Raw genomic sequence first — 27,597 nt, 5'->3', positions numbered from 1 at the left:
TTACATTTTAATGTACAGTACTTCCTCTAACACGTTTCTTGTTTTGCGTATCTTAATGAAACACATGTATATACAAAACTTTGAACAGTCGTCTTGCGGGGTTAATCACAAGCACGACCCTTCATCATAATTACAATTTTATCGCAGTATATATACACACACGTATTGCGTTATTATTCATGGTAATTGATCATCATAAAGACGTGACAAGAATGATAACGTGGCTCACACGAAACCTGTAGGACTTATATAAAAAAGATTCTGTATTTCATACGCACGAGGAAATTATGGAATGCAGAGAATAGAAACAAGATTCCATTAATGACGTTCACTGAACATAAACCGTTAAGTGTACATCTGGAAAGACGTTAATGACAACTTGCTGAAACCACAGACATCGTTCCAGCTAACGGTTTTCGGAAACGTGCATGCATGATAGGGTTTACAACGATTTTTCTTTGGACATATTGCTTTATAAAGGTATTTATATTATGTCAAGTATTTCAAGAAAGATTACATCAAATGAAACGAACATTATATGAACTCGACTCGGGATACGATTAGTGGAAACTTAAACCTCTTTAGTAATGAAATTCGCATTAATATTTGAATGCTGTAATTTTACGTTAGGAGAGTGAAACGCGAATAGGCTAAATCAATATTTTAAAATGTCTCTTTTTGCTCTTTCAATATTTCTGACTGCGAATTAAAAATAATATATTTTGAAACTAAGTACAAATAAGTAATAATATTTTTTAACTTTGAAAATACATATTTTAAAATTATGAAAACAACAACAATACAAGATTGAATCATTATAAACTAGAGGGACATTTAACAGAGCGTGTATATCCGCCACGCATCACTGATTATATTGAACTCCCAAACACACAAGTTAAAAAAAATGTGTCCGAATGTCCGTTATTTTTAACGGACAAACAACAGTTTTGGCAGGACATTTTGACAGTGATCAAACTTATAAATGGCTAATTTTGAGATGGTGAAGACTACAAAATATCCAACAAATCTCTATTTGTTAACAAGAGGACTACATTTTCACACCATTTTTACTTTATAATTCAGTCCAAAACGATTGGATTTGAATCAAACTTAATAGTCTTCACCATCTCAAAATTAGCCATTTATAAGTTTGATCTCTGTCTAAATGTAAACCAACTCTAGTCCAAATCCATCCAACCATCTCCGAAAGAATATTACTGTCAAATGCACAAGCAAAGAAACACACACACACACATGCACGTAAGGGTGAAAACTATCTCAGTCCTCATTTTGTGACGGAGGAAATAAGACGTGAAACGCTTTAGTATTTGGTAACCTTAGTATAGCACTTTATACGTACACAGCTTAAGTGCACCTGTATATCAAGCAATAATTTGGAACTACTGATCATGTTGAAGGTAGTCAGTCAATCAGTAGTACTCGTCACCAAAAGGGATTTACTCAGTTTCGAACCGAAATAACAGAATTTAATTATTGTCTTTATGATCCATTCGCCGTCTTTAAACACTTACTTTATTGGGTATACTAACAGTTCTTATTATTATAAATCTAAAACGTTTTTAAAAGTAAAATCAACACTTAAATAGGGAACCAAAGAAAACTTTCGGTTTGTCTAAGATAATCCAATCGACAATTCTGATGAAACTAAAGATAAATATTAGATAACCAAGATACTGGATCATGATTTTGTTTTGATATTATATTATTTTCTGTGGAGAGAAACGGGATTAACATTAATTAATTGCAATCGTATCTTATGTAGAGATAAATATTCACTAATACTTTTACAATAAAATTATTACGTCTTTGAATAAAATAAACTTTTACTGATACATTAGACCCGGCATGGCCACGTGATTAAGGTACCCGACTCGTAATCCGAGGGTCGTGGGTTCGAAACCCCGTCACACCAAACATACTTGCCCTGTCAGCCGTGGGGGCGTTATAATGTTACGGTCAATACCCCTATTCGTTGGTAAAAGAGTAGCCCAAGAGTTGGCGGTGAGTGGTGATGACTAGCTAAATGCCTTTCCTCTAGTCTTACACAGCTAAATTAGAGAAGTCTAGAGCAGATAAACCTCGTGTAGTTTTAAACAGTTTGTGTGTGTGTGTATCAATTCTAAAAGCGTAGTACAAATGTACTGGATTACGTGTAAATAAACCAATTTAAATGCCATTCATTCATACAACACACGGCTTAATTTATCATTAATAGAAGCAGTATTGAACAGGTGTGATATAATTCAAGATTTTAACACAAATTAAGAGTACTGAACAAAATTTAGATGTTTTTGTTGTAATTCTGGGAACGATAAGAAGGGAACATGTTTTTTGCATATTTACAAGATGCCAAGACTGTAATCATATGAAACCGAATGAAGATTCAATGTTTGTAACATGAATGCTTTAAAAGTCTTATTGCATATATGTAAAATGATAATGATAGTCAAGATGAATTGGTTTCTGTCTTCTCAGAGTGTTTGATTATTCCATATTTTAAGAAAGTATGAAGAAATAGAGAATATAATAGTATCCGCCTTTTGTATAATATAACCATCAGAAGACGACTCATCACGACAGCTAAACAGTTTCAGAAACATTTTTCTAGTACGTCAGCAAATGTTAAGATAAATTAGGGAAAATAAAGAACGAAATGCGGACACACTTTAAAGTTTCAATAGTTACTTCTATTCTCAACTAAAAGGAATCGTGAAATTCATTTTATGTGAAAATCAGTTTGTCATCTGTTAAAGTTGCCAGCCTTTATTATCTGTACTATTTTCGTTATTCCAGATATTAAAGCTGCTAGTCGTTGTAATTGGTACTGTTGTTTTTTATTCCAGATATTAAAGCTTTCTAGTCGTTGTAATTGGTACTGTTGTTTTTTATTCCAGACGTTAAACTTTCTAGTTGTTGTAATTAGTACTGTTGTTTTTTATTCCAGATGTTAAACTTTCTAGCTGTTGTAATTGGCACTGTTGTTTTTTATTCCAGATGTTAAAGTTTCTAGTCGTTGTAACTGGTACTGTTGTTTTTTATTCCAGATGTTAAACTTTCTAGTCGTTATAATTAGTACTGTTGTTTTTTATTCCAGATGTTAAACTTTCTAGTTGTTGTAATTGGCACTGTTGTTTTTTATTCCAGATGTTAAAGTTTCTAGTCGTTGTAATTGGTACTGTTGTTTTTTATTCCAGATGTTAAACTTTCTAGTCGTTATAATTAGTACTGTTGTTTTTTATTCCAGATGTTAAACTTTCTAGTTGTTGTAATTGGCACTGTTGTCTTTTATTCCAGATGTTAAACTTTCTAGTCGTTGTAATTGGTACTGTTGTTTTTTATTCTGGATATTAAAGTTTCTAGTCGTTGTAATTGGTACTGTTGTTTTTATTCCAGATGTTAAAGTTTCTAGTCGTTGTAATTGGTACTGTTGTTTTTTATTCTGGATATTAAACTTTCTAGTCGTTGTAATTGGTACTGTTGTTTTTTATTCCAGACGTTAAAGTTTCTAGTCGTTGTAATTGGTACTGTTGTTTTTTATTCTGGATATTAAAGTTTCTAGTCGTTGTAATTGGTACTGTTGTTTTTTTATTCCGGATGTTAAAGTTTCTAGTCGTTGTAATTGGTACTGTTGTTTTTTATTCTAGATATTAAAGTTTCTAGTCGTTGTAATTGGTACTGTTGTTTTTTTTATTCCGGATGTTAAAGTTTCTAGTCGTTGTAATTGGTACTGTTGTTTTTTATTCTGGATATTAAACTTTCTAGTCGTTGTAATTGGTACTGTTGTTTTTTATTCCAGACGTTAAAGTTTCTAGTCGTTGTAATTGGTACTGTTGTTTTTTATTCTGGATATTAAAGTTTCTAGTCGTTGTAATTGGTACTGTTGTTTTTTATTCTGGATATTAAAGTTTCTAGTCGTTGTAATTGGTACTGTTGTTTTTTATTCCAGACGTTAAAGTTTCTAGTCGTTGTAATTGGTACTGTTGTTTTTTATTCTGGATATTAAAGTTTCTAGTCGTTGTAATTGGTACTGTTGTTTTTTATTCCAGATGTTAAAGTTTCTAGTCGTTGTAATTGGTACTGTTGTTTTTTATTCCAGATGTTAAAGTTTCTAGTCGTTGTAATTGGTACTGTTGTTTTTTATTCCAGACGATAAAGTTTCTAGTCGTTGTAATTGGTACTGTTGTTTTTTATTCTGGATATTAAAGTTTCTAGTCGTTGTAATTGGTACTGTTGTTTTTTATTCCAGACGTTAAAGTTTCTAGTCGTTGTAATTGGTACTGTTGTTTTTTATTCCAGATGTTAAACTTTCTAGTCGTTGTAATTGGTACTGTTGTTTTTTATTCCAGACGTTAAAGTTTCTAGTCGTTGTAATTGGTACTGTTGTTTTTTATTCTGGATATTAAAGTTTCTAGTCGTTGTAATTGGTACTGTTGTTTTTTATTCCAGATGTTAAAGTTTCTAGTCGTTGTAATTGGTACTGTTGTTTTTTATTCCAGATATTAAAGTTTCTAGTCGTTGTAATTGGTACTGTTGTGTTACGGATGTTAAAGCTGCTGAGCTTTATGATACTATTTGCTTTATTCCGGAACTGGAATAATACAGGTACAAGATTACGCTTCAAACGCTTAGGCTACCTGAAAAATCCTTCAAAATAAAGCAAATCGTATGAGCATATCCATAGATACGGATTTAAATACAGTCACATTTTTATGTCTGTTATTAATACTGAATCTGTTCCATTTAACTAAACCACACGCGCGAGCTACAGATATGAAAACAATGATTTTAAATAATGTATAATAAATCATAAGTAAAACTAAAATACGTCAGTAAGTTTTAAGCTTTGCGCATTTGCTTTTAAAGTCGTATAGATATTTATAAGGTACTCGTAAGTTCCACGTGTAATTTAGTTAATTTCTCGATAGCTTGCTTTTAATTTATGTAACTAGGCAGAAACGACTATATATACGTTTGTAATATAGTATTACAAAATATAATTAGTAGTTATGACTCTGTAACAACTGAAGTTAATTTTTTCTTCAGATCCAGAAAAAAAAAAAAAACTGACGAGAGCGCCATCTGCTATTCGCTTAGTTTCTTACATGATGTTTTCGGTTTGTTCAATACAGTTTTGGCTATTTAAAGTTTTAAATACTGATTTCTGTTTATCAATATTGTAATAATTTTAAATTGAATAACCCGAAAAAGCTGAAGCTTATTCTGTGATTTCTAAAAATGAAAAAGCTAGTTCCACACAGAAAATGTTCTGATGAAGGCTTCAAAAGATGACATATAAATTATTCCAATCAGATGTTGATAAAACATATGTTTTCTCCGAAGAATGTTTTTTTAATTAAGCACAAAGCTAGACAAATGGCTATCTGTGTTTTTCCCACCTCAGGGACTGAAACCCAGTTTTAGCATTATAAGTTTGCAGACATACTGCAGTGCCACTAGGGGGCCAGATTTGTTTGTTTTCGAATTTCGCACAAAGCTACTCGAGGACTATCTGTGCTAGCCGTCCCTAATTTAGCAGTGTAAGACTAGAAGGAAGGCAGCTAGTCATCACCACCCACCGCCAACTGTTGGGCTACTCTTTTACCAACGAATAGCGGGATTGACCTTCACATTATAACGCCCCCACGGCTGTAAGGGCGAGCATGTTTGGCGCGACCGGGATGCAAACCCGCGACCCTCAGATTACGAGTCGCACACCTTAACACATTTGGCCATGCCGGGCCATTAGGAGGCCAGAAGAAGTAACAAAATGCATCTGCCTCTCATGTTTTTTTTCACTAAATTATAGAAAGCTGAGCGTAAAAACAAAGGAGAAGAGAAACAGATATGAATACATGACAATCCATACTTTTGTTATGGTGTATTTCTAGTTATGATGTTATAATGTATTTCTAGTCAGATATATTTTTTATTCTTTACTATTATGACGCCTTGATATTCGATAGAGTTATTTTTGTCCTGCTAAGTGATAAAAAAGATGTTTGATGTAATTTCCCAAAACCGATTTTCTACCCTGATGTTAATATTTACTTGCAACCAAGAAAAACAAGTGATTCACTAAAAGGAGTTTACAAAGAGCCTTCAAGATATATGTTACTTAACAATGTTCGGAAACTAGAAAAAAAATGAACATAAAATAACATCAGTTAGAAATCAGATTCGTTTTTAATACTAAACTGCTATTTCCAGAAGAAATAACTTTTTTCCTAATGGAGGAAAATAGGTCGTCCATTCTCGTGACGTTGTTTAGAATCAATGTTTTTGGTTGTTAAGAGTACACCTACAGGATAGTTTACTTGTGGTAAGTTCACCGCAGGGATCGAACCCGATGACCGTTTAGAAGGAAAAAAAACACAAAGCATAACTTCTGGGTACAATTTAAGTTTTGCAATTTGTCTTCAGTGAATGGTTCAGACGTGATAAAATTTACCTTAAGAGGGTTGTGTGTGGTCTAGTTGTTGGCATGTTAAATCGTGGTTCAAGTCGAGTTACCAATGAAAAAAAAAACTCACGCTCTTCTCTGTGGAACCCTGAGTACCCTATAAGAGTAACACACTATTCTTTATGATAACAGTACTCCAAGAATTGACGAATCGCATTATTCGATTTTACAATAGTAGTCCAAGACTTAACGATAGGGATACTGTTAACCAGTTTTCTTCCCTCTAACACAGATATCCTTCGTGTAAGCGCGTGCGAAATTTAACAAAATAAACAAACAATCACTTGAATATGTTGCAAGCAACACAGTGGAAGTGAGATCAGGATATCAATGCTTAGCTATGATTCTAAGATATTTTTAACCTTAACCTCAGATGAATTGCTATTAGTGGATATCGTGAACAAAGACAAGTTGAACAAAGTTTTTGCATTAAACGATTCTGTTTGCCTTAACTTTACACACATCTTATTTTGTAAATACGGATTGGATAATCTGGATCTGAAGTTCAGACCAGTGCGTTGTTTTTTAGGTATATTTGTTTATATTATAAAAAGGCTTCAGTATTTTGTACAACGTGTTTAGTTAACGAATGTTCAGTGCATTTAGTATTATAGTAAAAGTTCCATCTAATTAAAGCTCGTTTTAATGAGTATTTTCCTTGTTTGTTGAGGTTAGCGTTTAAAGATGGCAACATAATTCAGTCCCTTGAAGAAAAAAAACTAACCTCAAGCGGCTCTGGAAAATAAGATGTAATAATACATGTTTTTATACATTTTTGCAGTATCTAACCAGAATTATTAAGCAATACAAGTTTGGTTTAAACTTTTTTCTCCATGTGTAGCAGATATTTTATCTCTATTATTTTATGTTACAATTATAAGTGTGTGTGTGTGTGTGTGTGATTTTTCTTTTAGCAAAACCAGTTCGGGCTGTCTGCTGAGCCCACTGAGGAGAATCGAACCGCTGATTTTAGCGTTGTAAATCCGTAGACTTACCGTTGTACTAACGGGGAACTACAATTATAAGTTATATTTTACTTACTTATGAAACGGTAATGTTACGTTTATTACATCGTGTATTAAATAGACAATAACGTAATTTGACAAAAATAAGAATAAATCGTGAACTAAGTTACATCCCCGTCACACCAAACATACTCGCCCTTTCAGCCGTGGGAACGTTATTATGTTACGGTCAATCCCACTATTCGTTGGTAAAAGAGTAGCCCAAGAGTTGGCGATGGGTGATGATGACTAACTGCCTTCCCTCTAGTCTTATACTGCTAAATTAGGGACTGCTAGCGCAGATAGCCCTTGAATAGCTTTGCACAAAATTCAAAACAAACAAAACCAAGTTAGTTACGATTAAATTCTGGATCTTACATTGTACATTTTATTTTGCAGAAACCAATGATACGCCTCAGTCTTGGTCTGTGTTCTTTTATCGTAACTAACTGACAAACCATTTTCTGTTCAGTGTTTTTCACAACCTAAAGTCATACCCAGTTTTGTGAATTTTTGAATAAATTTAGAAGAGCACACCGTAGAAAAATGTAACAGATTTATTTACATTTAGTGGGTTCGGCATGACCAGGGGGTTAGAACGCTCAACTCTTAACCTGAGGGACGCAAGTTCGGATTCCCGTTACACCAAACATATTCGCTTTATCAGCCGTGGGGAGGAGCGTTATTACGTGACGGTCAATTCTACTATTCGTTGGAAAACGAGTACACGGGAGTTGGCGGCGGGTGGTGATGACTAGCTATCTCACCTTTATTATTATACTGCTAAATTAAGGACGGTAAACGAATGTAGTCCTCGTGTACGAAATTCAAAACAAAGAAACAATTTTCCTTTGGCTTTCTTTAAAGTCCTTCCAACTTCGTAGCCATCAGCTTATACCAAAAACAAACAAATTAACAGATACACAAAAAGATTAATTGGGTGCTGTGGTTACAATTTATCATACTGTCGTGGTTAGTAGCGCGTGCGATAAGTCTAATTAGGAATTAGACTTAAATAATCGTGTAGGCTTCTGTCCATGACAACGAGTGATGTGCAGTTGCAAGAGCCTCAGCAAAAGGGCGTATTTACATCAGGTTGTTTTAAAATATTCAATAGATAAGGTGTTTTTGTATGTATTTACTCGCTCAGAAAAGTTGAACCAGCTGTCTGTAGCCTCAAATCTAATATTATTTTAAAAGTGATTAACAGTTTAGGGAAAATAAAATAACGAATCACTTAAACTGTGATTTTAAATGGAAAGATATTTAGGGCAAGCAAGAAAGCATTGAACTTCAAAAGAATTGTTTTTAGTGTTAACGGGAAATCACTGTTGATAGCATCAAGTTCATTCACCTGTATAAATGTTATTCCTTTTTCTGGACGTAGCACAGCTACTGCACTGGAACAGCTATCTTCAACAGTGTCTTCCAGGTCTTCATGATCTGGTATGAAATTCACTTTTTTGTTGGTATCTCTGATGGTTGTGGCTGTAGAGGGATCCACTGGTAGAGGAGTGATAGAAACTGAATGTGTTGTTGCACGAAAAAGAATAAAATTCAATATTTTTTGGCATAAACAATAATAAAAATCATATACTCGATTAGTAATAACACTACTTATTATTGCATTTTATTTAAAATAGTAAACTCCAAAATGTTTGTAAGTAAATGTAACATAGCTGAAGAGTTTGAGAAGCTGACCTTTTAATGTTTGTAAGAACGGTGATAACATTGGTGAATTAATATTAAACTTTTTAATGTTTGTGAGAAATGTGTTAACACTGGAGAGTCTGAGAAGGTAACTTTGTAAGTAATGTAATAACACTGGAGAGTGTGAGAAGGTGACTTTGTGAGAAATGTAATAACACTGGAGAGTGTGAGAAGGTGACTTTGTAAGTAATGTAATAACACTGGAGAGTGTGAGAAGGTAACTTTGTCAGTAATGTAATAACACTGGAGAGTGTGAGAAGGTGACTTTGTAAGTAATGTAATAACACTGGAGAGTGTGAGAAGGTAATTTTGTAAGTAATGTAATAACACTGGAGAGTGTAAAAAGATGACTTTGTAAGTAATGTAATAACACTGGAGAGTGTAAAAAGGTGACTTTGTAAGTAATGTAATAACACTGGAGAGTGTGAAAAGATAACTTTGTAAGTAATGTAATAACACTGGAGAGTGTGAAAAGGTGACTTTGTGAGAAATGTAATAACACTGGAGAGTGTGAGAAGGTGACTTTGTGCGAAATGTAATAACACTGGAGAGTGTGAAAAGGTGACTTTGTGAGAAATGTAATAACACTGGAGAGTGTGAAAAGGTGACTTTGTGAGAAATGTAATAACACTGGAGAGTGTAAAAAGGTGACTTTGTGAAAAATGTAATAACACTGGAGAGTGTGAAAAGGTGACTTTGTGAGAAATGTAATAACACTGGAGAGTGTGAAAAGGTGACTTTGTAAGTAATGTAATAACACTGGAGAGTGTGAGAAGGTGACTTTGTAAGTAATGTAATAACACTGGAGAGTGTGAAAAGGTACATTTGTGAGAAATGTATTAACACTGTAGATTGTGAAAAGGTGACTTTGTAAGTAATGTAATAACACTGGAGAGTGTGAAAAGGTGACTTTGTGAGAAATGTAATAACACTGTAGATTGTGAAAGGGTGACTTTGTAAGTAATGTAATAACACTGGAGAGTGTGAAAAGGTGACTTTGTGAGAAATGTAATAACACTGGAGAGTGTGAAAAGGTGACTTTGTGAAAAATGTAATAACATTGGAGAGTTTGAGAAGGTGACTTTGTGAAAAATGTAATAACACTGGAGAGTTTGAGAAGGTGACTTTGTGAGAAATGTAATAACACTGGAGAGTGTGAAAAGGTGACTTTGTGAGAAATGTAATAACACTGTAGATTGTGAAAGGGTGACTTTGTAAGTAATGTAATAACACTGGAGAGTGTGAAAAGGTGACTTTGTGAGAAATGTAATAACATTGGAGAGTGTGAAAAGGTGACTTTGTGAAAAATGTAATAACATTGGAGAGTTTGAGAAGGTGACTTTGTGAAAAATGTAATAACACTGGAGAGTTTGAGAAGGTGACTTTGTGAGAAATGTAATAACACTGGAGAGTATGAAAAGGTGACTTTGTGAGAAATGTAATAACACTGGAGAGTGTGAAAAGGTGACTTTGTAAGTAATGTAATAACACTGGAGAGTGTGAAAAGGTGACTTTGTGAGAAATGTAATAACACTGTAGATTGTGAAAAGGTGACTTTGTAAGTAATGTAATAACACTGGAGAGTGTGAAAAGGTGACTTTGTGAGAAATGTAATAACACTGTAGATTGTGAAAAGGTGACTTTGTAAGTAATGTAATAACACTGGAGAGTGTGAAAAGGTGACTTTGTGAGAAATGTAATAACATTGGAGAGTGTGAAAAGGTGACTTTGTGAGAAATGTAATAACATTGGAGAGTTTGAGAAGGTGACTTTGTGAAAAATGTAATAACACTGGAGAGTGTGAAAAGGTGACTTTGTGAGAAATGTAATAATTCTGGAGAGTGTGAAAAGGTGACTTTGTGAGAAATGTAATAACACTGGAGAGTGTGAAAAGGTGACTTTGTGAGAAATGTAATAACACTGGAGAGTTTGAGAAGGTGACTTTGTGAGAAATGTAATAACACTGGAGAGTATGAAAAGGTGACTTTTTAATGCACTTAGAATTATTCTGATTGACCTCTTTATTAGAGCTACCCTAAATCATGCTACAGATATTCCCAATACAGAAAGGATTAAAGATACAATACAAACGTAGGAATAAATTATATTACAGTTAATTTGCAGGAATACGTAAAGGGGAGTATAGTAATAGTATAGTAATGGACGCTCGTCTAGTAGGGATGACTTTGTTATGATTTCTGTGATAGGCTGTTTCAACTAATTTGTCATTAGAGTATATTATCGAATAAAAATGTCTTTCTCAGCAGAAAACTGTGGCCAGAAGTCGCTGGTAAAGAGTCGAGGGAAACTGAGTGGACAGTCCATGAATTGCAACGTAAGAGGTCAGAATTAATCTATTTTTAAGCGTAATATGCAAAGGACGTTATACAAATACAAAAGTTATGCGCAATCGAAAACGAGTCTGTATTCTTCTAATATCAAACGCACACAGGTAATCACGTCTTCAATGGTGGTAAAAATGTAAACTATTCACAATGAAAAACTGGAAATGCGTCAGGTGTTCTGATGAATAATATATAATTTTACGCATTTTCTTTTCATTATAAATAATATGGAGGAAACACATGTGGTATTTAACCTTTCTTTTGTTATTCCAACAATGCAAGGAAGTAGAAGTAACGTAACATTATGCAATAAATATCATAGTCATATAGAAGACTTCCCTTAAATGATTCGGCGGATTCAGAAAGTTAAAAACTGGGTTTCGATATCCGAGGTGGGCAGAACACAGTTGTCCCATTGTGTAGGTTTGTGCTTAACCACAAATAAACCCTTAAAAGAGTGAATAATGTTAAGATTTTAACTGAACATTGTTAATAATAAGTCCACCATATAATGTTGGACTTCAACAATGATGAAAAGAGCGCTTCCAAGATGACAACGTAACAAGTCATGAGTGATCGTGTTGTCCAACGTCGCTTCCAAGATGATGACAATACATTCGGCCATCTTCCTTATAACCACTACACTCATTAAAACTCAAACTAGTTGAGTATTTTTCCAATGAACTCAAAAGTCATATTTGTCATTTTGAACAATGTGAACATTTTTTGTTTATACACACGTTCAATTATCGTTTAGAGTTTTATACACGCTAAGTTCAAAGTTCAAACTGTTATTTCAATAAAAGGTGGTACAATACTATACGAGGTTAAAGGGGAAGAATTCCATAAATATGGAGACAGTCACTGTATCAGAATCGTTTATAATAGTGGAAATAACATTTATATTCCAAATCATAGTTTAAGTTTTGATTTACACATGTAAAAAAAAATAAATAAATATTATATCAATGCTTCAAACTAATATTTTAATTTCTTTGAACTCAAATATATATATTTTTACGTACGTTAAATCGTTTGTTTGTTGAACATCGCACAGAACTCATCTAGGCCTATGTGTACTAGCCTTCTCTAATTTTGAAATAATAGACTTAAGGGAACGACAGCTAATTAACACCACCCACTGTCAATTATTGGACAACTTTAATTGTATAGTAAGATTGACCGTTTCATTATAATGCCCCTACGACTAAAAGGGCGAGCATGCCCATTACGTTAAATTGATCATGGATAATTAGCTGTACAGCTGTGATTTATGAAAACTAATGTATGTAGGGTTATGCAGATAATAAAATAATTTAAATCTTCTAATTAGTTTAAACAATAAAGTATCCTTGCAAATGTATATTATCCTAAATTACTATGGAAGTTTGCCACTAATGATAACCTTGCACTACTTCTCTTACACATTATATTGATTACTATAGTTAGGACCCTGCAGAACACTAAAGTTTGAGTGCATAGAACATGTGTATGAGGTTTGTAGTCAAAAACAACAACAAAGATGATTACTATAGTTAGGACCCTGCAGAACACTAAAGTTTGAGTGCATAGAACATCTGTATGAAGTTTGTAGTAAAAAACAACAACAAAGATGATTACTATAGTTAGGACCCTGCAGAACACTAAAGTTTGAGTGCACAGAACATCTGTATGAGGTTTGTAGTAAAAAACAACAACAAAAATGATTACTATAGTTAGGACCCTGCAGAACACTAAAGTTTGAGTGTAGTGAACATCTGTATGAGGTTTGTAGTCAAAAACAACAACAAAGATGATTACTATAGTTAGGACCCTGCAGAACACTAAAGTTTGAGTGTAGAGAACATCTGTATGAAGTTTGTAGTAAAAAACAACAACAAAAATGATTACTATAGTTAGGACCCTGCAGAACACTAAAGTTTGAGTGCACAGAACATCTGTATGAGGTTTGTAGTAAAAAACAACAACAAAGATGATTACTATAGTTAGGACCCTGCAGAACACTAAAGTTTGAGTGTAGAGAACATCTGTATGAAGTTTGTAGTAAAAAACAACAACAAAGATGATTACTATAGTTAGGACCCTGCAGAACACTAAAGTTTGAGTGCACAGAACATCTGTATGAGGTTTGTAGTAAAAAAACAACAACAAATGATTACTATAGTTAGGACCCTGCAGAACACTAAAGTTTGAGTGCATAGAACATGTGTATGAGGTTTGTAGTAAAAAACAAAAACAAAGATGATTACTATAGTTAGGACCCTGCAGAACACTAAAGTTTGAGTGCATAGAACATCAGTATGAGGTTTGTAGTAAACAACAACAACAAAAATGATTACTATAGTTAGGACCCTGCAGAACACTAAAGTTTGAGTGCATAGAACATGTGTATGAGGTTTGTAGTAAAAAACAACAACAAAGATGATTACTATAGTTAGGACCCTGCAGAACACTAAAGTTTGAGTGCATAGAACATCTGTATGAAGTTTGTAGTAAAAAACAACAACAAAGAAACACAAAAACCCTGAAGTAAATATGAGTGTGTGTTGCGTGTCAAGTATTAAAGGCTAAACGAGTTTGGATCTGTTAATGGTAAATAACGTAATATCATGTTGCATACAAACCTATTACAGACAAACATCACGGTGAAAGCTTGACGTTGTGCATAGTTTCTATTGGTTCGAACGTGTTTACGCGTTTCTTTGTGTTGAGATAAAATCCAAAGAAGAATTATACTTGAAAAGCATGAGTAAAATATGACAATAATAATAAAACTTGTTATTATTCTGGTTGTAATGGATAAAACTAATTCTGAATAATACTTTGGTTTTTCTTACACAATGACTGTGAATGGAGAGGAATCAGATCCGGGTCACTTGAAGCTGCACCTTTACCAACAGTTTCATCGTCTCTTGTAATAGAAGACCTATAATTGTAGATGAATATATAAATCATTTTACAAATATTTTTTTTGGCAAAACTTAAATGGAATTATTAATTATTTAGACAAATATAAAGACATCTTCGGAATATTTCAAATTATTTTTTTTTTAAATCTACTCTCGTTAAATTACAAATTGAAAAAAAAATAAAGATAAAATGTTAACCTGATACTGTTAACGTGTTTATAAAGCCAGTAGTTGATACTGTTAACGTGTGTTTATAAAGCCAGTAGTTGATACTGTTAACGTGTGTTTATAAAGCCAGTAGTTATTGCAACATGTGCGGTGGATGCAGCAACTCACGAAATAATCGAGAAACATATATTTGTTTTTAACTTTACTTGTGGTATCACTTTACAACGAGATTATATATAAATATTAAATTACATGTCGTGGTATTTGAAAACTAAAAGTAATACGCTGCTTACTTAAATTACGATTAAAATATTTTCGCAAAAATAAAGATATCTTGCTCCATGTTTCGGGTGTATTTGTTCATCAGTCACCTTCGTTTCGTATATCTGATGGCAGTGGAATCAGCTGATTGTGGAGTAACTGAAAGTGAACGTATTGATGCTTGAAACGTGGAATATAGAACAGTCATGTATACTGAACGTGTTGGTGCTTGAAACGTGGAATATAGAACAGTCATGTATGATGAACGTGTTGGTGTTTGAAACGTAGAATGTAGAACAGTCATGTATACTGAACGTGTTGGTGCTTGAAACGTGAAATATAGAACAGTCATGTATGCTGAACGTGTTGGTGCTTGACACGTGGAATATAGAACAGTCATGTATGCTGAACGAGTTGGTGCTTGAAACGTGGAATATAGAACAGTCATGTATACTGAACGTGTTGGTGCTTGAAACGTGGAATATAGAACAGTCATGTATACTGAAAGTGTTGGTGCTTGAAACGTGGAATATAGAACAGTCATGTATGATGAACGTGTTGGTGTTTGAAACGTAGAATGTAGAACAGTCATGTATACTGAACGTGTTGGTGCTTGAAACGTGGAATATAGAACAGTCATATATGCTGAACGTGTTGGTGCTTGAAACGTGGAATATAGAACAGTCATGTATACTGAACGTGTTGGTGCTTGAAACGTGGAATATAGAACAGTCATGTATACTGAACGTGTTGGTGCTTGAAACATGGAATATAGAACAGTCATGTATATTGAACGTGTTGGTGCTTGAAACGTGGAATATAAAACAGCCATGTATGCTGAACGTGTTTGTGCTTGAAACGTGGAATATGGAACAGTCATGTATGCTGAACGTGTTGGTGCTTGACACGTGGAATATAGAACAGTCATGTATGCTGAACGTGTTGGTGCTTGAAACGTGGAATATAGAACAGTCATGCATACTGAACGTGTTGGTGCTTGAAACGTGGAATATAGAACAGTCATGTATGCTGAACGTGTTGGTGTTTGAAACGTGGAATATAGAACAGTCATGTATGCTGAACGTGTTGGTGTTTGAAACGTAGAATGTAGAACAGTCATGTATACTGAACGTGTTGGTGCTTGAAACGTGGAATACAGAACAGTCATGTATGCTGAACGTGTTGGTGCATGAAACGTGGAATATAGAATAGTCATGTAGGCGGTTAGTTGTAAAGTTCTTAGTATTTTTACTTCACTTTAAACAATGAACTTTAAAACGTTCGTAAGAAAGTGGATAAGAGAGCTTGATAAATTCAGAAGTTTCAGACGTAACGTGAAAAGGAATATAACATCATTAAAAACCTAGTGTTTTAACATATTAGCTTCCACAATGTCTCGGAGAGATGCACCAGTTCAAAAGGGAATACTAAAAGTATCGCTTCGAAACGTTGCAATTTACTGACAGCCACTTTTGATAACTTTTTGTTGACAATGTCTGTTATCAAATCACTCTTGACATAATATCTTAACACCTATGTATTATGCACATATGTGAACTATGCATGTGTGCCCCAGTTTCTACAAGCAACCTGGAACACTATTAGGTTTGACAATTGACAGTTTGTAAAGACTTCAACAGTTAAGATGACAGCAACACATCTCACACCTGCTGTCTTGTTACGAATTCTACTCAATTGAAGAAGATAATTTAAATTATTTGCCTTTTGTTTGTAGACTCCAATAATAAAAGTCACCAATTCTACGACAGTAGAGCTGTTAACTGGTATAACTACTGATCATATCAAGCTATCTGCATAGAGCAAACTAAACGTATATACTTGGTAATGAACATATAATTTTCAAACTACATTAGGTATATTGACGAAATTTGCATTATTTTATCAAGTGATTGCCTTCACTGTTAACGATTCGGTCGTAAGTCCAACAATGCATCATCAGGTTCGGTTAGTTTAGGAGACTTCAACTAGCCTTATATTCTCTAGGTCGAGTGGGGCTACTTTATGTACAGTTGCAATATATATGAAATTATGAAAACTGTGCCTGTAACATATTACCTTTAAGAAAAATTAAAATAGTCTGCGTTTTCCAATTAACACAACAAATGATATATACGTCTAGAGAAAAACAAAATCGACAAATAGATAGAAGCAAGAAAATAGAAACAAAAAAGATTGGTAGAAACAGAGACAGCCGAAAAAACTGTATGATTTATCTGTGTTTTTTATTTCTGCAAAGTTTATTTAGACCTTGTTTATTTGTTTTACGATTCAGCAAGAAGAGATTGTTTGTTTGTTCTTGAGTTTCGCACAAAGCTACTCGAGGGCTATCTGTGCTAACTGTCCCTAATTTAGTAGTGTAAGACTAGAGGGAAAGCAGCTAGTCATCACCATCCACCGCCAACTCTTGGGATACTCTTTTACCAACGAATAGTGGGATTAACCGTCACATTATAACGCCCCCACGGCTGAAAGGGCGAGCATGTTTGGCGCGACGGGGATGCGAACCCGCGACCCTCAGATTACGAGCAAGAATAGAATTTTTAAACTTGTTCCTACAATTCCTCACAGGCTGTATTTATTCTAGCCTTTAGATCGTTTACTTAAACTCGTATGTTCTTATGATTAAGAACAATATACTATTGACAATATATCCTTTGATTTAAAGTTTTCCACATAAACAACAATTGGGACAAAAAGAATGAATTTAAGAAGTTAAAGTAATCTCTTCTTAAAAATTGGTTATCCTTTCCTTGAAGACAAAGCTTTCCGATTAACCAAGAACATACTCTGAAATATTTCTGTTATATACTTTTTTATTTATTTCTTGTCTTGGGTTTTCTTTTAGCAGAAGAAATGAAAAGTAGTTCATGACATTGTACACCTGTAGAGTTTTACTTTTACGTTCACACTTATGAATTATATGAACTATTACGTATTTCTGAAGTTATAGAACGTCTAAGAGATTTCAATAGGTGAAGAGTGAAAATTAAAGCATAAGATATATTATTCTGTATATTAATGCTAATTTGCAAATTTTATGTTTTTATGGTATTTAACATTTCTAAAATGTACTTTTATGTTAAAAATCCTTTTTATTTCAAAGTCATTATTTAAGCATAAATATTTTTGTGTGAAAATAAAATGATATATAACGAAATCCATTGACGGATGACGTGTCACAATAGTTTGAAATACGTATTTGGATACAACGCCCACAACCTACTTTATAAAAACAATATTCAAAAGCAATTGAGAAGAAATTCGTGGAAATCCCTCCTTTTAGTTAATGCTTAATAACAGCCGCTTATAAAATCAGTCACCCATTTTCCTTTTGTTTACAATGTTTACAAAATAATTGACTTTTACTTGAATAAACCGTTTTGAAAAAAAAAATCTCAGAAGGAAAATGTACAACGCAATTTATTAAAATGATCAATGAAATATAGAATAATCATTTTGTTTTGAGAGGCTGTATATTTCTTATTTCTGATTACTTATATCCTATGACGTTCTATAAACATTCAAATTACACAGTAAACAAAATCTAGTGTATTTTTCTAATGACGGCCAGAGAAAGTGGTGACAGTTTAGTTTAAAATGTTCCCTAGAAATATTGTTGAAAATCTTTTTAATACTGCGTTATGAGTAGAATTTTCGATTAACATATTTTCAAACAATAACAGTGAAATCTCTGCCACAAATTGATCGAGCTGACATTTTTATCTTACCGAAACAAACAAGCATTTACTCATTCAGGAATAATGAAGCAGTTTCACGTCAATATATAGAAAAACAAAGACGTTATTGCCAATAATTTATGTATGTAACTTACCTCTCTTCTTTCATATGTTCACCTGCTCGACGGCCTGAAAACATATGAATAAATAAACGGGTAAATAAACCATGTAGTTCTGTAAAATAGATGTTACCAAGAAAACTTCACTGTAAGGCTAGATAAATGTTTAAAATTATCGAGCATGATATAAAACAAATAAAAGCAGCAGAAAAAAAAAGAATACTTGTCTGTCTCTCACACGTAAGTGCACCCAACAATCAAAGAAACCCCAAATTACCAACTGTAATACCTTCGAATGGTTTCTAAGTGTTGTTAATAAATTTTTGTTACTACGTTGTCACGACGTAAAAGACCTCCAAAGTTTTGGTTTCATGCATTTAAATCAATTTAGAATGAGGGAGACTTGGTCACTTCCAGTAGGAGCAACATTTACAAGTAAATCTTAAACTACATTGGTTCTACTGCAAAGAAGGATCACATCTTAGGTGCTATAAAAATTGTGGAAAACTCACGAAGTACAAAAGCTGACTACTAGTCTTCTGAGAATTACTTTTCCTCAGTTGGGTTAGAAAGTGCATCTTCTGAAGACGTATCAAAATTTATATGATATTACTTGTTTTATTCATTTATATTTGGCTGAAAAAAAACGTTAAAAAACCTATGGAAACCAAATAAACTTCGAATGTGTTTATCTTTTTTTTCTTCTCCCAATATATAAGTTTTCCTTTAAGGATAAATAATTTGACTTAATTTTCTTTTTAATATATTAAAATCTGGTGTTGTAAAGTATCGTTAATTAAATAAATTGTTCGTGGAGATTCTCAGTTTGTATCAAAAAGAAACATTATCAACACAAAAAACGGGCATTTTAAAACCCAAGCATTGCAAAAGCTGCTGTGTTACTCTCCAATATTATTAGTTTAGCCTATCGACTGTTGATAGCTCTAAAGTTTACTTATATGGCAAATGAATTAATCTAAGGCGTCATGTAAGGCTTAAACATTATAAATCTATGGATAAATCTAACAGTTTTATTTCAGCTTCCTTATTTACATAGAAACAAGATAATTGTTAATTTAAATAAATAGAGATAGTTGTTAAAGTAAATAAATAAGTTGAATAAAAATTCGTGGATTATCTTTTCAAGCCAACAGCTAGGGACTCTAAAATAGAGCAAACCAAATAGCCTGGAAATAGTGTCTATATTATTTTCTCAAGCTACAAATACCTACTGTGATCCCATGTCTACAGTGCTTATTAATTTTACTTAGTAAAATACCGGATTTTTTTAAGTGGTATGAAACGAAGGACTTAGATAAATTCTTCAGAACATCAGGGTTAGCTCTTCGCTAATCACACGTCACGTTACTTACCGTTGAAGTTATAAAATACTACTGTTCGATGTGAATCTGCTGAAGTTCAATGGTTTGTAATGCTTGAAATTTATAACTGTCCCTGGTCAAATATCTGAAGTTCTCAATTAATAAGCGTTTATCACAGTTATAGCTTCCGAGGTTTATTGTAAAGTAACTATACCAGACTAATAATATATAATATTTCTTGGCGTGTCACCTTGGTTATATTTATAGATGTGAGGGGAGTCTCTTGAAACTTCAGTTTACGCAACTATATAAACAATATACTAGTGATGACGCACACACATATATTGTTGATTCTTATGCTTAAGAATCTTCTACAAGTTTAGTGAAGAAGGGAATTTTGCAATACAGATTTAACAGTATAAGTTATGTACATTTCTAAATATAAATTTAACGTAAAGAAAGTTGGACGTGATATATTAAATCTATCTCATTGACTCATCGGGTAAATATGAAGTGTGTCGAAATACGAATATGCACATATTCTGTTAAACCTCTGTTTGTTTTGGAACAAAGCCACATTAGGCTACCAGCTATGTCCACCATGGGGATCTGTATCCATGCTTTCAGCATTATAAGTCCATAGGCTTGCCGCTGTCCCACCGGATGACATTATGTTAAACAGTTGAATAATTCAACAGAAATAAAGTAGTTTTGATTAATTAGAATTAGTTTTATGTATTTCTTGAAATACTTACATAAGTATAGGTTTACGGACTCCCCGTCTCCAGTGGCACAGAGGTATATCTGCAGAATTACTATGCTAGAGACCAGGTTTCGATAAACGTGCTGGGCAGAGCACAGATAGCTCAGTGTGTAGCTTTGTGCTTAATTTAAAAAAAAAACCAAACAACTACTGCACCCCCAGTATAATATTCCACAACTTTAGTGAATAGGCAGGAATCTTTCAATATAGATTTAACAGTATAAGTAAATATACAATATAAGTAATAAATAAACAATATAAGTAAATATAAGTTTAACTTCAAGAAACTTCGAGATCAAAATAGATATAATATATTAATAATCAGTGATGACGAGAAAACCCACTTGTAGAGATAAATATATATGTAAAAACGGCTGGTATGGGTTGAGAATTTTTTTTTATGTGGAGGAGCGAAAAACGTTTCAACCTTCTTCGGTCATCCAGTTAATACCAAATTTATTCAAAATCAAGGTACAAAACTAAGGTCTATACTGTGTAAAAAACTACACTGAAAAACACCACACCAACATTATTTATAAAATACAATGTGATAACTGCCACGACTTCTATATTGGAAAAACAAATAGAAAAATGGAAACCAGATTAAAAGAACACAAAAAGTCACCTTCACACGTTTTCGAACACTGCAAGTCAAATAAACACAACATAACCATAGAAAACACCCAAATACTAAATAAAAAACAAAACATAAACAAACGCAAAATTAAAGAAGCCTTACTTATACAACAACTCAAGCTCAAAATAAACCAACACAAAGGAACACCTTAAAACCTATATTAGTAAATATAATCAAACATCTAAGCACGCCCTCTACATTCCTACACTCAGTTACACAACCCCCTTTAAACATGTGGTCAGCTATCGGTCAGTTACCTCTTTCTTTCTTTGTGAACCTGACGATGACCGAAGAAAGTCGAAACGTTGTTCGGTCCTCTATATAAAAAAATTTCTCAACCCAAACCAGCCATTTTTACATATATATAATATATTAATAAATCCATCTCATTGGCTCATCGGGGAATAATGAAGTTTAGACATTCTTATATCACCATTAGGTTAACCTTCGCAAGAAATGTTGTTCTCTTCTTGTCAATAAAAGTGTTAATACCCATACCAGCCGTTCTGAGATACATTTTTACTTAAAGTGGGTTTCTCTTCATCAAGTAGTGTATAAGTTGTATAAAACAATACGATTTTGGTAATAAAAGAAAACTAATATATTCTGTTAAACTTTTGTTTAACCAGTGACACAGCGGTATATATGTCTGCAGACTTACGACGTTGGAAACTCGGTTTAGAAATCCATTGTTCAGCTATATGCTTAACGAAAATCAGTCAGTCAATCAGGCTTACTGTTACGAGTAAAAGGCAACTTAACTGCCATTTATAGAATACCGTTCCTCTAAAAGTAATCCTGTTTTTTTTTAATTTTCGATTTGCACTTGTCCAAAATTAGTAATAAGGATATGAATGGAATGTGTTTTTTTTTGTGTTTACTTACGGCAAAACCATCGGGCTATTTGCTGTGTCTACCAAGAGGAATCGAACTCTTGGTTTTAGCGTTGTAAATCTTTAGATTTACTGCTGTCCCAGCAGATCACATTTCTTGACAAAATTCGTAACTTTGATGATGATAATAGGTTGATATCCTAAAAGGATTCAGTGTGAATAATTAGTTGGAACTTTAAAAAAAAATTGTACTCAATAGTCAGAAGAAAGGTGTTTATAATAAAATGTAAATAAATTGTTTGGTTCTTGTTTTTCTAAATTCGCGCAAAGCTACACGAGGACTATCTGCGTTAGCCGTCTCTAATTTAGCAGTATAAGACTAGGGGGAAGTCAGCTAGTCATCACCACCCACTGCCAACTCTTGGATTACTCTTTTAACAATGAATAGTGGGATTGACAGAAACATTATAAAGCTCTCATGGCTGAAAAAAGCTATCATGTTTGTCGTGACGGAGATTCGAACCTGCGACCCTCGTATTACGAGTCGGATGTCTTAACCACCTGGGCATGCTGGTCCGATAAATAAATTAAACAGCTTGAATTTACTTAATAAGTAAAAGTTAAGGTGATTAAATTTTGCCAAAAGCATTTTGTAAACGAATAATTTGCAAAAGAATTTGTTTGTTATTAAGCGCAAAGCTACATGAGTGAACTCGATTTTTAACGTTATGAGTTAGCAGACCTCTCGCTTAACCACGAGTATCTCGCAAAACAAAGGTTTGGTGCAAAAATATTGCTATACTTGCCTTCCTACCAATGAAAATACTTCAAGAAGGAGCGGCGTGCTTTGAAAGTCCCAGCCTTAAACTGGAACTTTTCATACTAGAACCTACGCTGCATGAGTCATCACATATAGTATGAATGGAGATCTTGACACGAGAGCTATCTGAACTAGCCGTCCCAACTTTAGAAGTAAAACACTAGAAAGAAGGTAGCTTGTCATCACCACCCACCGCAAACTCCTGACTACCCTTTTGCCAACAAATAGTGTTATTGACCGGCACAAAATAACTCTCCCACAGATGAAAGGGCGAGCATGTTTGGTGGGACGGAGATTCGAGCTCTCGATTCGCAACCCTAATCACCTGGCCAACCGAAGCGTGCATGTATTGTACACTGTAGAACAAATAGGCTGCTGTCATTTATTTCTTGTTATAACATTGTTTATACATTTAATTACAATTTATATAAAAAGGAGCAAACACTGAGTGTAATGAAAATGAATACTGTGATATAAAAAGGTAGATACGAAGAATCACAACTTGATCGTAGTTAATAGTTCCTAAAGACAACAACAATACAATTTTCTCAGAAGATGCCAGATGCATTAAAGGTCTTTAAACATTTATTTAAGGAAGTATATTTTTAATTCCAACCAAAAACATTCAAATTAAACCGTTTTCTCTTAGGAAAACAAAGGTCGATTTTAATCACTTTATATGAGTACATTCTAAATTAATTTCAGTCAATGCTTGTTTCAGAACGAAGTTGTTGTTTGTTTTTGTTTTACTGCATAATGTTTTTACTGTCTCGTAGCGTCATATCAATGAAGAATTGCGTATGTGTGTGTTTTCTCATAACAACGCCACATCGCGCTACGTGCTGTGTCTATCGAGGGGAGTCGAACCCCTTATTTTAGCGTTGTAAATCCGTAGGCTAAACCCTGTACTTATTATGTTTATAATAACGCTTACTTATTTCCCTCACTCGGGAAAAGTGTTTTAAAAAAGTGAAAATAATAAAAATAAATATTTATAAAGAAGGAGCTGAAAAGCGAAGTTATAACAACTAATTGTTTTTAAAATACATTAAAGCAAACATGTTTTGTGCCTGATTGTTCTATTGTCTTTAACTTTTCTTTTTTTTTGCTATTCCTAAATTTGAAAAAAAAATTAGTTTAAATATTACTTGAACTTTGTGCCCAGTAATTAAATTTTCTCTGAATCTTAATGTATGTTCTGCGTAGTAATCGACTTCTTTCAGTGGCACCGCAGGATGTCTACAGACTCCTACTGTTACAAACCAGGTTTCGATATTCGAAGTAAGCAGAGCAACGACAATCCATTACATCGCTTTGTAGTTAACTACAAACCCTAAGAATTTTAAAGATGTGAAGAACGAACTCGTAAATAACAATTAAAACTCACGGAATTACAGGTTATCAAAAAACGGTGATAATTTATTTTTAATCTGTTTGAATATTGAGCTTTTTCAAAGTTTTCTGGATTTAAAATCACGCAACTCTTTCTAGAATATTCTTCTACTATGTAATATAATGTGTTATGTCTTCACTGTTTATTTCGTTACAATTATAATAGTCACTTAAACTACCTATCTTATTAGTTGTATCTCTCTCTATCTTTCTACATCTTAGCGTATGTGTTGATACGTTCCTTATGTGTACTTAATTTATAGAGATTGTAAATACATATTTTATAATAAAAACGAAGTTTCCGTTATTATTCTTAAAAAATATTTCTTGAAATAACGAGCTTATTAGTAACCGCTCACACACTTAACCCATTTCTCTGAAAATAATATTTTATTGAAGTAAAATATTCAAGACGTATTTATTTTATTTGAAACCATCAACATCAATATGCTATGCCATATTGTGTATTTCAATTGTTTCATCTGGCTTGTGTTTTTTTTATATAAAGTATTTTCAAAGTATACAAGTTTTATTTTTTATGAAAATAAACGGTGTTTATTTAAAATTAAATGCTGCATAAATCGATTTGAATTTCTCAGTTGTTAATCAGTTTGATTTAAACATGAAATTTTTTGTACATACACTTTTGTAAAGACAGTTAGCTAATAGAAGAATATATTTAAGTTAAAGAGGCCCTATTTGTTATCTTAGTCAACTCAAAGCTTGTTTTGTTTCTTACTTTTAGAATATATTCGTAAATTTTATAAAATGAATGTTATTTTGAAACTTTATAAAAAGTATTTTATTTTACAAAGAATGTTATTTTAATCATTCCAAAATATTGTGGAAATACAGATCAAACCAATTAGATACTATTGGAAAACTTTGTTGATCGGAAGGCGTAAATCTGATGTAAATTTTGTTATTTCGTTTGGCCGTCCTCGATATCCAGAAACCGGGAAGATTAAAAGAACAGGGGGGGAGGGAGGTCTGTTTTAATGCACTGGGGACCATACAAAAATAATATGAAGTTAAGCAGCGTGATCACCAACTGTACCAGTGTTTGTACTCTTTATCTCCGGCTAGCAAGACCATTTTAAATCTTTACCTGGTTGTAGTGAGACATTATTTGGGGCCAAATTTATTGGGAAGGAAGGGGTGGGACTATTATTTCCCACTTGTTCCTACGCCTATGAATTTAATTATTATTTATGGTTATTTGCCATAAAGAGGAAACAGCGACAGTGAAATATTTGTCACTGTTTATAACACATAGCTTGAAAAGTAATTCAGTGTGTGACAAAAGTCCTCACATAAACAACTTATTAAAGAACTGAATACAAATAATTCATTTATATAGAGACTAGTAAAGATAACTGTTAATATTGTGCTTAACAAAACGTGCTACAGTTGGGGACATGATTTCATTCCACTATGTTTAACTATAGCACACAAGCCACTGTTCCAAAGTAAAGATACCCATGGTACTTGTGACAACAAAGGCCACTTTCATTTGACATCAACTTCACATATTCAATTACTTAGCTAATCGCTTAGATGAGCTTCTATTCGTGGAATTAAAATAATTAAATTGAATGGCTAATGATCTATAACTGCTCGTTAGATTAATTATATATATATATGTGTGTGTGTATGGCATTTATGTTTATAAAATTTTGTTTTTGGAAGTATATAATATAAAACAGATTGTTTGATTAGGTATTTGAATAACTAACTCCCTTTTTATTAAATATTCAACTTTAATTATTAAAATCATTTTATGTTAAACTGTATACAATTTAAGCCCTTATACTGTCAAAATTTAACGCAAATTCCAAAAAATAAAATATACATAAACATTTTTATACCGTCGAACATCTTGTAAGAAACGGAAATAATACCTCTTAGAAAACTGAGCAGATTTGATATACCGCTTAGAAAACTGAGCAGATCTGTGGCTTAACTAGAAAATTGAACTAATTTGTACCTAACAAGATTTATCGTTTTATTTCTCAAGTTACTGTTATTTAGTACAGAAGTTGGTTGAAACTGCATGATTGATCTAGTCCATGGTGTAGGTAATTTGCTTTTATGTGAACAGCACGTTTTGAGTGTAGTTCGTAAGCTCTTAGCTTGTTTTTTTTTTACAACAATTCAAAGTGTTTGAGTCCAAAATACAGCTCTTACCCTTCTCTCTAGCGTTACGAAGAACGAGAAAAATGACGAGAGCCATCATTATGAGACCAGCAACTATTCCAAATAGTACTCCAAGCAACGGTTTCAGAGGCGAACTTGGGGAATTACCTAGAAATAACAAAAAATATGTGTTGCAATGATAATAACATGGAAATGTTTTGTTTTAAACCTTAAGTTGTCCCAAATGTTGTCAAATATTTCTCAAAGGAATAAATATATTTTTATTGCATAAATAAACACACTCAAGAAGAAAGAAAGAAAGAAGGATTTCAACGTAAGAAATGGAATTCGTGTTGCTTGAAAATGGATTTTAGTGATAATCCTTGTAGTGTTGTTACTAAAACCATAAGATATTTTGTTACCAAAAGAAACATGTGCTTGAAAAAGTTAAAATTTTTAAATATCCATGCTACTAATTACAGTAGCATTGCTTAGAACATGTTTATTTGATTGTTTCCGAATTCCGCGCAAAGTTACTCGAGGGCTAACTGCGCTAACCGTCCCTAATTTAGCAGTGTAAGAATAGAGGAAAGGCAGATAGTCATCACCACCCAACGCCAACTCTTGGGCTACTCTTTTACTAACGAATAGTGGGATTGATGGTCACGTTATAACGCCCCCACGGCTGAAAGGGCGAGCATGTTTGGTGTAACAGAGATTCGAACCCGCGAACCTCGAATTAAGAGTCGAGTACCTAAACCACATGGCCATGCCGGGCCCCTACAACATGTCAATAAAACTGTATTAATTACAACACCTTGAAAAATTGTAACCACGCAACAGAAATATTTGCTAAATGATAGATTTTATATTCTTCTGAAGTTTTTTTTTGTTTCTGAATATCATGTTCGCTCAAGTAGAAAGTTATTGTACTTATATCGCTAAATATCGTATTTCGATACCCGTGGTGGTTAGGACACAAATGGTATCCTTGTGTTG

At 33.2% G+C, this 27,597-nt stretch overlaps 1 protein-coding gene and 1 long non-coding RNA gene across 2 annotated transcripts in view; one reads left to right on the top strand and one right to left on the bottom strand.

The window, feature by feature from the left end:
• LOC143231953 (nephrin-like) overlaps nucleotides 1–27,597 on the bottom strand; it is a 225,857-nt gene that overhangs the window by 8,143 nt on the left and 190,117 nt on the right. Inside the window, exons 11-14 of the mRNA XM_076466842.1 lie at nucleotides 26,650–26,766; nucleotides 18,732–18,765; nucleotides 14,378–14,466; nucleotides 8,840–9,009 (exon numbers count right to left, since the gene is read on the bottom strand). Coding sequence (XP_076322957.1) covers nucleotides 8,840–9,009; nucleotides 14,378–14,466; nucleotides 18,732–18,765; nucleotides 26,650–26,766 — 410 coding nt within the window. The remainder of the gene's footprint in view (nucleotides 1–8,839; nucleotides 9,010–14,377; nucleotides 14,467–18,731; nucleotides 18,766–26,649; nucleotides 26,767–27,597) is intronic.
• On the top strand, nucleotides 306–26,909 carry LOC143231954 (uncharacterized). Its single transcript, XR_013017311.1, has 3 exons — nucleotides 306–480; nucleotides 11,460–11,530; nucleotides 26,662–26,909. It is a non-coding gene; the product is annotated as an uncharacterized LOC143231954 (long non-coding RNA).

The sequence above is a fragment of the Tachypleus tridentatus genome, chromosome 11 (assembly GCF_004210375.1).
Source record: "Tachypleus tridentatus isolate NWPU-2018 chromosome 11, ASM421037v1, whole genome shotgun sequence".
In the NCBI taxonomy this organism is placed as follows: domain Eukaryota; kingdom Metazoa; phylum Arthropoda; class Merostomata; order Xiphosura; family Limulidae; genus Tachypleus; species Tachypleus tridentatus.
Note: the sequence above shows the minus strand (reverse complement) of the source record. Positions and strands in the feature narration are given on the sequence as shown.